Consider the following 18,188-nt stretch of genomic DNA (forward strand, 5'->3'; position numbering starts at 1 on the left):
ACATCCATTCATCAGCCACTGCAGGGGAAATGCATAGCTAGCTCAATCCTTCTCCTAAAATTTAAACTATTTGCGGCAGGTCGCAAGAGCAAAACGCATGAAAGTAAAACCCACACAGCTGATGACTGTAGCGACTTTCAGACAAAAGAGACCCTCTATAATGAAACGACCTCTTTAGCAATAGAACACCCTTTGTTTTATGTTCAATTACTCTTAAGGCCCCCATACACATTAGATTATTCCTGAGAACAGCTGGTTTGGACAACAGTTTAATGTGTGTAGGGAGCTCCCGATTTTCCACCGACAGACAATGTTAGGGAAGAGAAGAATTAGGCAAAATAAATTTGTCTATGTTTGCCCCCCCATTAAATACAAATAATTGCTGGCAAAGCTGAACATGTATGTGTATGAGCTCATGTATAGCCTACTTTACTTTACTGGTTGTCTCTCATAAGTCTCTTATAATAAAATATTTGCCAGATGAAAAGGAGTGAACTACAATACCAAACACAACTTTTAGAGAGTTATGCAATTAGCAGGTCCTTTTTTCTAATCAACAAAGATTAACCAATTCTCCTTTTCAAAAGAGAAAACACCATATGCATCTATTAAAAATTGTCCTAATTTTTACTTAAAAAAATAAATAAAAAATTCTAGAGTTTGGTATAAATCAATCCTACTTGAAATTAAAATGCTGGCAGTTATAATGGAACCAACAGTAACAAGTGAATTAAAATTCAGGGTGGAAAAATATTCAAAACAAAAATTATTAATTGTAATAAAGAACTGCACTGTAAAAATATATTACTTCCAACTTCATGATTTTTTTATTTATTTTTTGCAAGCTGCTGACAGTGGTCTAAAATAAATTGATTACTCACCATACCAATCCTCTGATGCTCCTAAACTGATGCTTCTCTGGCCCTTGATGAACTGAGCTTACTTAGCTTCAACCATGTTGTGTAGTCACATTGTGATAGGCAGTAATTAAATGCATCTGTCAACACAACATTTTATTGCTGGAGCCCAGTAAATGGGTGCTGGCAAGGAACCAACAAAACATTGGCAGAGAAGCAGCAGAGGATTTATAAAGTATAGCTCCTTTTGTTATTTTATACCATTCTCAGTTATTTTATACTATTCATTTGTAAAATAGTAGTATTGGCTAACTATAAGTCAATCAGGAGTCAAAGTTTGTTAAAGAGGTTTTATGGTACTTTTGTATTGATGGCATATCCTCAGAATAGCATAAAAATGTCCTATTGAAACAGTACTATGGTACCTAAGTATATATATCCAATCCATAGGGGGTAATCCCAATGGGGACTTGTGGGTACAAGCAGTGTCAGATCTTGGCTTTATGGTCCCAGAGATTATTCCACAAATTATATGCAGCACTCCTTCAGTTCCAAAAAAATAAAGTGTGTTTATTCACCAAAGTGCAAAATAACAGAGCCCTCTATTATGATGCATTTTGGTGAATAAACACACTTTATTTTTTGGAACTGAAGAGTGCGGCAAATCATTTGTGGATATCCTCAGGATAGGCATCAATATCTGATTGGCCAGGGTCAGACACCTTGCACCCCTGCTAATAAGCTGTTCTGCCATAACACTGTTCATTATGTAGTGGTTATTGCAGCATTGCTCCCATTGAAGTGAATAGTAGCAGTGCTATAGTAACCAGAATCATCCACTACACTATAGACTGAGCTGTGTAGTTCCTGTGTTGACTTCTAGCAACAATGCTATGGCAGAACAACTGATTGGCGGTGCATGGTGTCAGATTCCCAATGATCAGCTATAGATAACCTATCCTGAAAATAATTATTTTAGCAGAAATTAAAAGTAACTGTCATTTTCTCAGCATGCTCCTTCAACAAGAAAGTTACAATTTACATCTAATTTTCTAGTATATTACAGTTTCATGACTTGAGTGAAAGTATTAATTAAAAGTATTAGTCATATGATTGTAATCCAACTATAGCATGAATAATGATCATTTTAGAATTAATAAATGTATATTTTAATCGCAATGTTCTGTCTAATATAACATATATTGAGTTAAAACAATAATAACATGATAATGAGCCAATCATAATTCTCCTTCAACGATAACTGTAATGTATCAGAAAGCGGCTCCAAATAACATATACTGTACAACAGCAGTTACTTGTAGGTGATATGGTATTGGAATGTGTTTATTTCTTTCAATAGTAAACTTTGACAAATATGACAAGTTATCGTTCCAAAGCCAAACTTTCATTTATATAAACTAGCCATTATTGTTTTCTTAAAAAGGTGATCATAGTAACAGAAAAACATTTTCTTAATTCAAAAAGAAATATTGAAGTACATACCTTTGCAAACTGTGCATTTATCCATTTTGTGAATGTTTTCCTTTGAACATCTTCTCTTTCATCTGAAAACATGGAAATAATGCTAAAATTAGCTAAATCAAAGAATTAACTAAATATCAACTGTTAAAAATCTTAATGTTTTATGAGTTAAGTAAGCTTCCTTCATATCAGCTAGGGTTCCTTGGGTTGTCTGAGATGTCACAATGCTTGCTTTTAATACAGAATACTCTTTCAAAATGTGAAGGCGAACTAAAATGGTACACAAGAGATGTAATATTTGCAAAGGGGGCACCTAAGGATGTGATGAGAAAGGGAGTAATCCTGACTGCTTCTGACAATGTAGCAAAGCTGCAGTCAATCCTCATGGAGTTTCCCTAAGAACTAAAAAGTATCACTACACAAATTTATTGGTTATAAAAGAATTATAATCTAAGTCCACAACTGTATATTTGCCTTAAATTAAAAACCAAACTTGAAGTCAATTGTATCTATATTTGTTATACAACCGAACAGAAATATTGGAGAATAGTTAAATCCAGTTGTCAATTTATTCATACATATTTAAAAATGTATAAATAGAATAACAAAGGGGAAGTATTTAGGTTCTAGCCAGGCAATGCTCCTTTGATAATTATAAATCCCTGTTCTATGTTTCATTGCAAAATGAACATTCTGCAGTATAAATAGTGATTTTTTTGGAGGATTTTCTGAAGCAATATGTCCCCATTATTTCATCAGTGGAAGTAGTTATTACAGAAATCCACTCTTACCTTTCTTGACCTTTAGGAAGGAAAGCTAATATGTAGATTTTGTTCCCCAGAAACCCAAAGGAGAGGTTCCTGGTCTATATATATATATTTTTTTTTATCTCGCTAAATATAAAAATTAAAAAAATCTGATTCTCCCAAATCTGAATAAAAAAAAAAAAAATCAGGATGAGTTTTTATTTGGTAGACTCTATTTGCTCATTTCTTGTCTAAATCCAAGTTATATTTTTCCTTCAACGGTAACATAAAGTCCCTGTGTAAAATAAGCATATGCATTCCATACTGCTTGCCATGTGTGTCTTTTTCAGTTCTCTCAGTACATGTTTTGAAGAGATTCTGATTAAGATACATTTGTAATGTGTCTGTAAAGTCGATAAATAACATTGTTTTCTTAGATCTCATTTGTGTCATTTAAAACTGATGCAAAGACGTCCCTTTTCTCTTTACTGTCACATCATAATCACAGCAATATGTCTATAAATAGCCTAATTGACAATAACTCTATTAAGCCTGATATATGTTTATCTTGTGCTATTTGCAACTTTGATGACACAAATTGAAATGAGTTCCTTAAATTTGCATCCTTTAATAGCCTAGACTGTCGGGTTGACTATTTATCATAAGAATTAATATTAATGCTGCATCAAAAAAAAAAAAAAAAATAAACTAAGCAAATCAAAGACCTTGAATTTCTCATACACTTTTCAGTCCTTTTTCTTTCATGAATTATAATGCAATTGATCTATATGCATTGCCATTTTTATCTTATAAAAATAATAAGCAATGGTAGGAAGTTAGTGAGCCTTTGAATATAAATTATTTCATGCTTTGTTTTCTTGCATGTCAAGACATTAAAGTAAAGATGTTAACTGCTTCACAACCAGCAGCGTAAATGTACAGCACTGACCGGGACTTTAAAGATGGGTCTGTCTGTTGTTTCATATAGTAGACACCCAAGGCTCATGTTCGCGACTGGTGGTAATGCCAGTTATAGACTTTTAACCCTGCAGATGCCATGATCTGGTGCATGTTTCCCGGTGTGCTCTGGCTCCCCCTGGTGGATATTGGGGGAGCTGGAGTGTGTGTGGCATTCCCTGTCCTCCTGTGTGACAAGAGGCTGCTGCACATTAGTTCCTATGGAGCTCATGCCTGTGGCAGGAGTAGTATAGGTCCCATAAACTCCAATACTAATGCATTGGAGTCTATGAAAGAAGCAATCTAATAACTTCTTTTTATAGTTCCCTATGGGAAGTTAAAGTGTCTGATTCACCATTTGTTGGTCGCTTCTCTCACAAAAAACAAAATAAAAAGTGATAAAAATTAATACACAAAAATCAATATCAATGAAAAATATCCCGCAAAAAATGAGCCCCCACACAGCTCCATGCACATAACTACAAAAAGTTATACGAGTCAGAATATTGTAACAGAAATAAAAAAAATAATGTTTTTCAAGGTTCAAGAAAAATTATACATATATGGTATTGCCATCATCATACTGACTGGAGAATGAAAATATCGGGACAGTTTTACTGTATAGGGAATGCAATAAACACAAAACCCATAAAAATTTAAATAAAAAAACAGAATGTGCAGAATGTCTCTTGCGCAGATGGATTTCTCCAGATTATCTGAATCTTTTGATGATATTATGTACTGTAGATTGTGGGATATATTCAAAGTGTTCACAATTTTACATTGAGGAACATTTTTCTGAAATTGTCCCACAACTTTTACTCTCAGGTGGTCTACTGCTAAGGCAGCTTAATTTAAATGGCAGGATTAAAAATCATCCATGTTGCTGCCACAATAAATGGATTTGTAATTTGTCAATAAGGTCCCCAATTGTTTCCAGGTCTATATTAAGTGAGACATGGGTCAAAGTAATAAAGGATTTTTCGAGCAGTAAAATGGAGGTGTGAATCGTTCCATTGTCTTCTATGTGCCGTTCTTGTGCAGTCTGTGATATGGTCATTACCCACCAGGATAGCTTAAATAGTTCTGGTGGAGTAGTGGTATAGGGCACAAGAATTATAAAGTGCTAATAGAGATAAAAATAAGAAAGACATTGAGATTTATCAAACTGGTGTAAAGTGGAACTGGCTTAATTGTCTATAGCAACCAATCAGATTCCACCTTTCATTTTTCATAGCTCCTTTGGAAAATAAAATGTGAAATCTGATTGGTTGGTATGGGCAACTCATCCAGTTCCACTTTACACCAGCTTGATAAATCTTCCCCGTTGTCTTACTTTTTTAGTGATGTAACCTTACTTGCTCATACATATTGTATTTTTTCATATTGTACATTTTTCAGCTCCTTTGATACCATGTTATGCCACCTATGCCCCTATCTAACTTCTTGGAAATCTCCTGGAATTTTCAAGTCTCCTTCTAACTCCCTTAAAAAATCACTTACAATGAATGAACTTTGCTCTTTTGTCCAGAGCACACAGCATTATAATTATTTATAATGCTGTTTGTCTTTGCCCAAACTCCACAATAATGATTTGCACTGATCGCATTATGGGAGCATAAATCATTAAAGTATAGATCAGGCATTGACACACAGCATTATAAATAATTATAATGCAATGTAATACATTGAAAGAAGAAGAGTTCACTACGGAGTATGTTTCATGCACTGAACTTTCTCACCTGAAACTGGCCTTAAAGTCAATTCCTGGAATGACTAATAAATTTTGGTAGTTTCAATATTCTGATTTTAGATAGATTAGCTTAGGCCAATTACTAAAGAGAATATGAGATTATTTAGGGGAATTTTAAACCTTGCAAAAGGCAGAGACAAACTTTAGAGAGAAAGTTTCTAGGGAAAATACTGAATCTGCTAAATATTGTGCTGGCACTGTAGGTTGCTGCCAGTCAGTTATAAGTCAGACACAAACTTGTCTTCTTGTCTAATATACAAGATCAGAATGCTGCTAACTCTCTCAAGCAAATAAGCAGCTTAAGGAAAACGTGCTGCATGTCATATGTATGTCAGGTTTTAATCTCTCTACCTTTCATATCTAGACATTTATTTAAGATCACTTATAGTTTTTCATGTACAGTAGTTGATATTAGCATTCTTGATTTTCCATAATTCCCTCTTTTATCACTTTAATATTATTTTTTTATTATTTTGATTGAAAAAAGACAGTAGGGGTCTTTTGCTAATACTACTTCATGTAAAAATTACTGTAAACTATATATAGATAGATATAAGATAGAGTTCATTGGTGGCGTCACTAGTTCTCCATGGACCTGTGGAGTTCAGTGGTAGGCCTCATGCACACGGGCATTGCTCGGCCATTCCATGCATTGGGGACTGCAATCTCGCACATGCTGACATGTGACATCACTATTTCATCACACTGGCTGGGTACTGTGAAGTCATCAGAAGGCCGCAGATTTGGAGCATTTTCTTCATTTAAGATAGCCATTATGGCCTCTGCGATCAAATGAATGAGGTCAGTATGTACTTTAAAAAAAAAATAATAATCCTGATTAACCCCTGAAAGGCCTTAATGTGACTCTCAGATGCCTAAATTAGTGTTGAACCCAGCACTAAGGTGATTCAATAATGGGGACGGCCTGATCACAGTTCCCCATCATTGCACCTGCTACATACAATGGAATGTGATTTGTAACGAAGTACGTCGTAACTAGGGATGAGCAAACTTTTGCTTTCAAGTTGTACACCGACAAGGTTCGGTTTATCTGAGAATTATATTATGGATTCCATAGCGGAATCTATATCGGAATTCTTAGATATCCCGAACCCAAACCTTGTACACCGAACTTGAAAACAGAAGTTTGCTCAACACTAGTCGTAACAAATCAAATTTCTTGTCAAAGTTTAACGAAGCAGCCGGATCAAATTTTTTAAAACTGCTTATCACTAATGCCTGTTTTAGAAATTATTTGAATTTGCCATAAAATAGCAATTCAGGAGCATTTTTCTTAGAACTTAAAATTATGGCATTTCTTTGCTTTTCCTCCTGGAAGTGTATAATTAAAGGGGTTTTCCAGGTTTTTTAAAATATCAGATTGGGGGGTGCGACTCCCAGCACCCCTGCCGATCAGCTATATGAAGAAAAGGCACACGCGTGTGAGTGTGCTGTCTCCTGTCCCACTTCCTGCTCGCTGTTGCTATGTCTATGGCAGGACGAGAGACAGGGGATGGCACACGTGCAAAGGGCTGTGCCTGTTTACACAGTGACACTGTCTAATCATTGCATATAAGTGTCAAATTGTGTAAGGACACACCCCATTTACAAAGTTGTCAAATCACTCATATGTTTCCAGAAGGAATATTAGAGGGAATCACAAAACAGAGTTTTAAAAAAAGATTCTCTGGAATTGTTATATTGTGGGCAATATAAATATTTACTAAAACAGTACTTATAACGTTTTATATTTAATTGCTGATCTTAACAGCATTTATTACGATTAAATTTAGTTTTTGATGAAGTGTAAAGTAGCCACTGCAGTGATGCATGTATAGTTTGGTAAGCGAACATAATTGCATGAATGTTGCTGCATAATTGGATGGAGCAACAATTGCATTGTAACTTAAGATTAAAAATTGAGAATTGAATATTCTTGCTAATTGAAATGAATTGAATTTCAGTTAAACAAAATTTTAATAAAATATTTAAAAATATATTTTTCTTGTTTCATATCTATTAAATAAATAGGTTTTATTGAAATAAGCTAATTATATGAATAGATTGCTATCTATAGTTTTAAGAAGGGGTAACTGTATAGGTGCTGTAACATTGTATTGGAGTGTTGTAGCATGATGCCCTCTGTTATTGCACTGTTCGAATAGCAAGTGCATTAGAACATTAGGCAAAACAAATGTTTTATGGCTCTATTATGGTGCAAAAAAAGTTGCAAACTATGGGACATGCCATATTTGCACCATAATTTGTGACTTTTTAAGCTTTAGAAAAGTGGTGAAAAAAAGATTGGGGCTTAGCAGGAGGCGGCAGGGCTTTGTGCGAACCACCATATTTAAACTATAACTTAGAACTGGTTTATACCAGCTCCTGACTAGCATAGATATGAGTTTCTGGTTTTCTTATGTTTGTGTAATTTTAGAAGCACAAAGATCTTGACCATATGTAGCTTCTCAATGGAATCTGGTGAAATCTTATATTGTCTTTTGTTTGAATATGGACACAGTTCAAACAGTTGTGACATTAATAAAGTATTTTGCACCATTTATATGGAAGACTGTGCAGGGGCACAATAATCTTGTCTTTACAAATTATATAGCAGGGCAAGTTCCCAATTAATAGCAATTTTAATAAGCTAAAGTTTTCTATTACCTACCTGACCTTTTTAATACTATAATATAATAAAATACAGACATTCCCAAAAATGCAACGCATCAAGAAGAAATTGTCGGAGTCGAATGAAACTTTGTGTGTGAATGCAATTATTACATATAGAGATGAGTGAATTGAATCCCATGAAGTGGAATTCGATCTGAATTTTAGGATAAATTAGATTTGCCTAGAAGCCGAATTTCCTCGTGCTTCGTGTTAGCAAATCGATTTAACCTGAAATTAAACAAAAAAATTCAAACTTACCACCTCCATTTTCTCGCGACGGGCCGCCACCCTCCATCTTGCTTGAAGATCTCGGCCGAAATTTGGTAAGGCATGACATTACGTCACCATGCTGGCCGGCGTGATGACATCATAAGTCACCACGACAGCCGGTGTGTAATGACGTAATCTCACACTGCACGGGATTTCATCCGAGATCTTCAAGCAAGATGGCAGCGGCCGGCCTGTTACAACAAATGGAGGTGGTAAGTTTGATTTTGTAAGTTTGAATTATTGTTAATTTTACACCGAGATGATGCCGCAATCATGTATGAATGCTACATCTGAGGGGTACAATGACGGGGCAGCATTATCGCAGCTCTCTGTCATTGCACCCACTACTTACAAAAAAGCAGCCGAATAGAATTTTCAATAAATTTGCTCATCTCTAATTATATAAGTGGTTACAATATTAGAGCAAATTGATATGTTTATTGGAGAAAACTGTATGATTGGAAGGAGGCTCTAGCACGCTGCTGTGCCACCTTTAGCCTGGATACAAGATGAAATATAGTTGGACATGGAGACATACAGGTTCAGTATGGTGTCCTATGCCACATTTGCACACAGATGTTGCAGCTGGGCCTGTAAATCTTGCACATATCTAGGTTGCTGGAGCTGGTTACATAAATGTTCAACTGGTGATAAATCTGGCAACCAGGCAGGCCAAGGAAAACTTGCAATCTAGCGGAGACATTGCTAAGATACCCTAGATATATCAGGGGTCAGTACAGAGATCTATCCAATCATCTTTTTATCCCCAGGACTGTGACTGTGACGAGGGGACATCCTCTGCATCTCCATTACACAAACATAGAAAAGGATTCTTTACGGTAAGAGCAGTGCGACTATGGAACTCGCTGCCTGAGGAGGTGGTGATGGTGAGTACAATAAAGGAATTCAAGAGGGGCCTGGATGTATTTCTGGAGCGTAATAATATTACAGGCTATAGCTACTAGAGAGGGGTCATTGATCCAGGGAGTTAGTCTGATTGCCTGATTGGAGTCGGGAAGGAATTTTTTATTCCCCTAAAGTGGGGAAAATTGGCTTCTACCTCACAGTTTTTTTTTTGCCTTCCTCTGGATCAACTTGCAGGATGACAGGCTGAACTGGATGTAGAAATGTATTTTTTCGGCCTTATGTACTATGTTACTAGCTGTGTGTGGACGAGCATTATTCTGCTGAAAAAAATTCTGTTGGAAGCCTTGCCATTATATTTACATTTCTATATGGGTGATATCACTTCCAAATTAAACTTATTTAAGTAATTAAACTTATTTAAAAAAATATAACAAAACTTTTAGGAAGATTTTACTTCTTTGAAGCAAAATAAAAGAGGAACACAACTGACACTGGTAATACATTTAATATAAAGATAAGCCAATCAATTCTATTGAATCACAATTCATAACAAAATTGATTAGAATCTAATTATCTATATTTTTTTTATTAGAGAGTGAGCGAGATAAATTAGCTTTCCTTTTAAAAAGAAAAAAGCAAATTTGGAAGGAAAGCTAATTTGCATATCTTTTTTCTTAAAAACCCAGAGGAACATTGCCTGGCCTACACTACTCTTGATGCTCACACCTACCAGGCTCTCTCCATAAGGGGAAATAGTGCCCCCAGATCTCAGCCGAGGCCTATCATCTAGTTAAACCAATTATTTCTGTTCTCTGCAGATGATAGCAATTATCTAAGTTATATTTCAATTTTTTTTTTTTTTTAAAGGTTGAGTCTTGCCTTATAGGATATTTTTTTATTTTAGAACAAAAGATATTTTACATACCCAGCGGAGGATTATTTTGGCTGTAAGAGTTCTCACATGAGAAAGTTCCTCTCATAGCATAGATTCATACATGAATCTAATTTTGAGAAATTTTAAGAAAAACTAGAGTACAATGTATACTACGAGTCCAAATTTATGTATTTATGACACTGCTTACACTTATCTCGTCAGCCAACAAAATTGCAAGAAAAAGAAAAGTCTGTGGAAGAAATAATCATTCACCTAATATAGACAACTGACATGTTTTTGCCCTGAAGTTCAGGTGTAAATATAAGCCATGTGGTGACATATTGAAAGTGTCTAGTGTTTTGGGAAAAAATGGTCTATGTGCAGAATGCTCCATGTATACTGCCTAAAAAATATCATTCTAATTCCTGATACTACTCATAGAGCCATCTTTTTTTCTTACACATCTCAGAAATGCATCAATATTATTATACATTTTATGCACTACACTTTATCATCTCTGGTCATTTAACAAAAATGCCTATAACCTGTAATGTAAGGAAATGGGGATAATCAGCTATAGTTTCATCTAGCCATGTATCATTTTGAAATATAAGTTTATCAAATAATGTCATAAATCAGCATATTAATAGAGTTTGGCAAATATAATCGTTCACAAATCATATAAGAAATTTGGTGCACACTATCAGTATAAAATCAATAAAGACTAAAGGGCTTCTGGTCTATAGAATAACTTGCATGGGGAAAACAGAACAAAACATATGATGCAGTATGCTTGAAATGCATCAAAACATCATTCAGATAATGATTAATTCAACAAACTACTAGAAGCACATGAATGCCTCAAATAGTCATCAATACCTGATAACGCTACCTTAAAAACATATTAAGGATTCCACATATTCAAGTTTTTAAATCAGCATTTTATGTGTTGCTTATGCTACTGAAGTTGCATTAGAAGCAGAACTGTTCTTCTGTATACGATGAGACAATAGACACATTCTTCGGCCATATAAGAACTGGAATTTGTATTTGAATTTGCCATCCCCAGTTCCATATAAACAGTACTGATTTTATTACTAAATAAGTCATAAATCAGTGCACATTCAATGTATTCTATATTTCAAGAGTTCCTACACATAATTTGTTTTCAAAATTACTTTCCACACTAATTGTGAATAAAGGAAACTTTCCAGTATATTTTTAATAAGGAGGAATGGCATTTTCTTTGCCTTCCAGACATATCTAGGCATAAAAGGTAAATTTCCATATATACAAACTATTGGTTATGTCTCCCTAACATACATACAAGTTTTTCATTGTTTTAAAAACCATTAATCTTAAACATTTTTTGGCATTTCTCATTTTATTACATTTGTCATTTGCCATGTCATTTACCAGGCATTTTCCTATAGGGAAAATACCATAAAAAGTATCCAGAGCATTCTGTGTTCTAAAGAAAAAAAATACAAAAAAAATGAAAAGACCACAAAAATGTGGTGAATTTAGAGTATTTAGCAATTGTTCTACGATATTCTATTCTTTAGCATCAAATTGCAGAGTTTTGACTTTAAAAAAAGTTAAAAAATGACAAACAAACTTAGAAAAAATTTCCAAAAATATTTTGTGAATCCAAGTTTAGGCCCCCACAGCACAATTTAAAATGAGCACCACCTCAATATGAATGTACAATATGGTAATGTGGCCTACTTGAACATAGCATTGTTTTCTCGGCCTTCATAACAGCAATTATATTTCTGGTCTATTTTTGACTTATATATTTGCTATATAATCAAAGTGTTGTTGGATGGCTTTTTGTCAACACATATTTACATGTGTAAGTTTTTTTTTTATGAGCAACCATCCTGATTACATTTATAATCCTTCATAAATGCCAGTTTCCACTTACATGACTGCTAATGGCAATAACAATTTACCATTTGAATACCTTCTTAAAGTTTGTATATGTGGTACTTTTTGAGTGCTGAACTCCCATTGCCATTCAGGATTGCGATTCAGCTTTTTGAACTTGTTCATTAGATGTGTTAGTAAATATAAACCAGCTCAGCTACAATTTTAATCAAGTCTGCATCAAATCTTCAGTGGGAATCAGAGCAACAGGAGCATAAATACTCACTGAACTGTGATACAATATTCAGTGGCTTGAAGAAAGCAACACACTTGAAGGTGATCTTAATAAAATCTCAAGGCTACAAGTTTTCTAAAGGCACCTCATTGCCTTCATCATAACACTGGCTTCTGTTTTTGTAACGACAGCACAAAAAAATGTATGTATATAAAAATGTACAGTACAGACCAAAAGTTTGAACACACCTCCTCATTCAAAGAGTTTTCTTTATTTTCATGACTATGAAAATTGTAGATTCACACTGAAGGCATCACAACTAATAATTAACACATGTGGAATTATATATATAACAAAAAAGTGTGAAACAACTGGCAATATGTCATATTCTAGGTTCTTCAAAGTAGCCACCTTTTGCTTTGATTACTGCTTTGCACACTCTTGTAGTTTATAGTCATAAAAATAAAGAAAACTCTTTGAATGAGAAGGTGTGTCCAAACTTTTGGTCTGTACTGTATATAAATACAAATATATAGAAATTAAAAAAATAAAAATAATATATGTCTAGTGTATGGAAATGTCTTGTAGTCAACAATGCTTTGCAATCAGTAAATACAAGACACCATATTTGTTAGCAAACAGTTGGATGTACAGTCTATTGAATAATTATGTTGACTTTCTTAAAGGGATTTACTTAGAAAACACACAGTTGACCTGTCTTTGAAGAGAAACTGGCACCATGAAATGTGCAATCTATAGTGAGATTGTTACAGAGTAGGAGGAGCTGAGCAGATTATGAACAGTATATACAGAAATAGCTGATAGTCACTGATAGCACTGCCCCCATGTACATTTAAATGTATAAATTACAAGTTTTACTGGATGTTTAGTCACAAAACTACAATAAACATTATTCTGCTCAGCTCCACCTGCTCTATACAATGCTGTCTATAGATAACACTGTATTTCATAGTGACATGTTCTCTTTAACTCCCTTCCCAACCAGTATAGCTGATCTAGTCTTTAAAGATCACTTCAGAGTGATAGCCACTGGGTTTCTGCTGTTTCACAAAGCTGAGATCTGGGGGTAATGTCTATGTTTGGCAACAACACTGATCATAGACACTTAAACCCCTCAGATTTTTTAGCCAATTGTGCTTTCTGTGCCTAAATGGCTACCCCAGGGAAGCTGCTCATTTCATGAAGTAGCCTCAATTTCTGTAAAGGATCCAAGGCTACTAAAGTAGTAGTTCCTATGGAGACCTACAGATTGCAGGGCTCTATGGAAACCTACTGCAACTGTCATAGGCTGCAATGATTATAAAATGCAGCCTAAGGGACAAGTGATCTAATAATCGCTAAAGTCCCCTAAAGAAAATTAAAATATATTTTAAAAAGTTTAAAAGCTTCTAAAAAATTGAACATACAGTAAATTCAAATCACCCCTCCCCTTTCCCTATGATAAAATTAACAAAAAGAAACAAAAAAAGATCATTTGCACTGTCTTGTCTCAAAATACTTGTCTCAAAAGAGTGATTTGCCACTTTTTGTCACGTCGCCTCCCAAAAAAGGAATAAAAAGTCATACATACTCCAATATGGCATCAATAAAAAAACTACAGATAACCCTGAAAAAAATAAACTCACTCAGCTTTGTAGACATGACTATAAAAAAAGATAAAGGGGTTAGAATATAAAACTATATAAATATGGTATCACTGTATTCAGACTGAAATATAGAATAAAGGTAATAGGTCACTTATAAATCATAGGGAGCGATGTAAAACCAAAACCCATAAAACTATGGAGGAATACCATTTATTTCCAATTCCACCCTATTCAATTTTTTTCTTTAGCTTTTCATAACATTGTATGCAATATTAAATGGTACCATTGGAAAATATAACTTGTCCCACAAAAACAAGCTCTGATATAGCTATGTGAATGTAAAAGTAAAAAAAATATATATTTTAGGAAGGAGCGAGGGTCCGTCATCGACAGCAGGTATGTGTCACCGAGGTTCCTGCCCTCGGTGAGATAGGAACCGGTTATTTTGTGTGTCAGCTCACTGACACTGTTTTTACTTACTTTGTCTGTAAAGACGATCCGGGCCGGTTCTTATTGGGAGCAGCCAAAGAGCAGGCCAGGTTTTGGGCTGGGATTTAAAAACCCAGCCAGCAGCTCAGCTGGGGGTTGGAATGATCCTCCAGGTGATAGTGGAGCTATGGAAGCTCTGAGTTTGGGGGCTGAGGAGTTCCGCCATGCTGCAAGGCTGAGAGCCGTCTGAGAGCCGTCTGCTGGTAGTCAGGCGCCATAAAGCCTGTTGTGGACTGCCAGGTGACATGTTTTGTTCCGTGGACTCTTGCTGTGTGAATTAACACCAGGACCCTGCAAAGTATTGTTTTTCTTTTCTGCCTTTTTGTGTGAATAAACACTGAACTTTTGCTTTTCAACTTTGGTCTTGCCTCTGTATTGTGTCTGCTTACCCTGCCTACCAGAGCAAATCCCTAATATATATATATATATATATATATATATATATATATATATTAATAGGAAGGCAGAGAGTAAAAAATTAAAGCACAACAAGGGAAAATCATCTTGGGCTGTTAATAAATAAGCAATGAAGTGGCCATAGTGATCACCAGAGGTTCTTTGTTCTGCCGATCTTGGGGTCCCAATGCCGACACTAACCCTACATTGAATATCTTCAATGTCTTTTTGCTAGATTTTTATTTATTAATTTTTCTGTGTAAAATGAATTAAACATTATGTTATAGCAAAGCATAAGCCGCATAATGTCTTTCCAGCTATACACCACATAGCAGTCTTTTTTTCAAATCTTAGAATTAATTTGAAAATGTTTTCCAGAATTATGCCATCATCCAAAGACATTAATTCATGCATCATAAATAATGTTATTGCATAGAGGTTTACTGCAGCTTTTTAGAAGTTTCAACACTTCATTCTTTCTGGTAATGAGTAATTATCAGACCTTCAGTAGGAATTAATTACTATTTAAGCTACATTTTCAGTTAATTATACTTTCTGGTAAGTAATGCAGCATTTGCTGGTTCCTATTTCAGTGTTAATGTATGTTCTAATAGACATCAGATCTTTGACCGCATTAATTTAAAGATGAATCTCATTGTTGATTCATAACCTTAGGCTTTAACTTTCTGAACCTTCTCATCCAATCAATGTACACTTTTTAACAGAAACCAACCTGAGTTGTTTGTTGCAGTAGTTACTTATCATTATTTTTAGAGATGAGCGAATTTCACATTTTGAATTTCGTGTGCGGGTTAGTGTTGTGGTATTTACTTAATTGCGTTATGGATTCTGTTACCACAGACCATAACGCAATTCCATGACGGAATGCATAACAGAATGCCTTTGGCTTTTAAAAAAAGATTTTATAATATTAATTAGTTAGTGTCACAAACTATATTATGACAAAATATTCTCACCCTATAGAATGTTTTCAGATGTCTTTCTCTATCTACATTTACTTATTTGCTACAATTTGCACTATGCATGTACCTACACTGCTTTTTATTCACTTGAGCAGTCAAGTTTTTTGCTTTTTTTCTACACTATGGTCTATAATCACGACAAAACATATTTTTTTCTATTTTCAGGCGCAAACAATCCACAAATGTTTTCTTGATAAATACACAAGCAGTGGCCATTTAATGGAGAAAGTGACCAGGCGTAAAGAACTTCCTCTGAATTTAGTGCACACAAAATAAGCTTATTTGAAGCAAGAACAGCCTAGCTCTGTAAAACTGAACTTCTCAATAAAGTCAGTAAACCTTTACATTTTTAGGAGGGCATTTGACTATAATGTTCTAATGATGAAATATTAATATTCTAAGTATGAGCAAATCGATTCTAAATTAATCGGACTGCTTACGAACCTCACAAAAATGTATTCACCATATGTTTCAGACGAATTGAGTAAAAACAGTGCCCAGCACCATTTTACTGTTAATATTAGTGGAAAAAAATCATGAGGTAGGAAGAAGACGGAAGATCACATGACATTGGAAGGGAGTGGTGGGAGAGCTTGCCCTGATTGCCTCAGAGGCTGACAGTCTGGATCATACAATCAGGGGGGCAATAAGTAGGTATGCTGAAAGTGCAGAAATGTCATCCTTTATTCATATTCTGACCTGGAAGAAGTATGTTTGGCAGTGTGTGCCCCCCAAAAAAGAGAAAGAGTATACACAGTCACAAGCAGCTATTACAGTATGATGCAGATGTAGTAGAGTTAACACTCATGCTTTATGAGATGTGTTATCTAAACTAAACGAGTTAAGCAAAAAACTTCAATTGCTTTTCAATGGCTTTTGTTTCAAGATAACACAATGACTTAAGAAATTTGAGTTAAGAGTTTGAGTGTTAACCCTGTTACATCTGTAGGTTAACTATAGGAAATGCACAGGGAAAAAATGGAATTAATAATTGTGTAGATTTTAAGTATTTTGATCAGGGAAAGCTTTAAGTAAAAACTTTGAGGGGGTGAGAGGATGGCCACACTGTGCTTATGCCTGTTGTTGCTAACACAACTCAGCATAACAGTTTTGCATTAGAAAACCAACTCACTGCAAGAAAAAAAATGAAAAAAAAGATTGTATTTTCTCCTTGTTTTTGAGTTGTCTGAGAACAATCAGCATTTGAACTGTCAGAAGGAGGAGATTCAAGGTGAGGCACAGGACCCCATGCATAGTTGTGTTGGTGCTGGTGTCACCAGTGGCACCTGTAGCCATGGTGGTGTGAGCAGTGGTAGTGACAACCCCAAATGCTCAACAATGATAGTGATAGTGCTTGAGGAATAGCATACTATGACATTTCACGGTCTAATAAAAGTGGTAGGGAGGGTTGGAACTATGATAATGTGTTCCAACCCAAACCAAGGGAGCTAGGTCAGAGTGCTAAGGAGGAGATAGCATCAGTAGGGTGGTGGCAATGGCCGCAATTATGAGCAGAGGAAATTCAGTTAAATGTGGTCGCCACAGGTTTTGAATTTCTCCGAGATCCATGCCTCATTCATTTTTAGAAATGTGAGGTAGTCCACACTGTCGTAAGCTAGGTGAGTGTGCTTATCTGTCATGTTCCCCCCTGCTGCGCTGAGAGTCCTTTCAGACAGGACATTAGACGAGGGACAAGCCAAGAGTTCCATGGCAAATTGTGCCATCTCTGGCCACAGGTCAACCCTGCACACTCAGTAGTCAAGGGGTTAAAAGCTTCTCAGAGATTCCACATCGGCCGTTAACCCAATGTATTTGGACACCTGTAGGTCTAGGTTTTTCCTAAAGCTGTATCCGGAGGTCAGCTGTTGATGGGTTGGCTGCAGGAAAGATCTCATATCCGAAGTGACCAACACATATTCAAACTGCCCTCTTCTTTCATGAGCTATAGGATTGCTACTCGCAACTGTTTCTCTATGGGTGGAAATTCCTCTGCCAGCGCCCACAACAGCAGAATGCAGTATCTCTCAAAGAAAGGCCTGGAAATGCTGCATTCTGATAGCCCTCTGTGATGCTGGTAACATTTACTCTGTATGTTGCCACCCGGTACTGGTCCTTTCCCTTTATGCTTTT

At 35.4% G+C, this 18,188-nt stretch overlaps 1 protein-coding gene across 6 annotated transcripts in view; it reads right to left on the bottom strand.

Moving 5' to 3' along the window:
• The window catches only part of DMD (dystrophin), a 3,186,583-nt gene that overhangs the window by 2,708,880 nt on the left and 459,515 nt on the right, over positions 1–18,188 (bottom strand). For all 6 annotated transcript variants that reach the window (XM_044284724.1, XM_044284721.1, XM_044284723.1 and 3 more), the window contains exon 2: positions 2,361–2,422. In XM_044284724.1, coding sequence (XP_044140659.1) covers positions 2,361–2,422 — 62 coding nt within the window. The remainder of the gene's footprint in view (positions 1–2,360; positions 2,423–18,188) is intronic.

Source organism: Bufo gargarizans, chromosome 3 (assembly GCF_014858855.1).
Source record: "Bufo gargarizans isolate SCDJY-AF-19 chromosome 3, ASM1485885v1, whole genome shotgun sequence".
NCBI classification, from domain to species: Eukaryota; Metazoa; Chordata; class Amphibia; order Anura; family Bufonidae; genus Bufo; species Bufo gargarizans.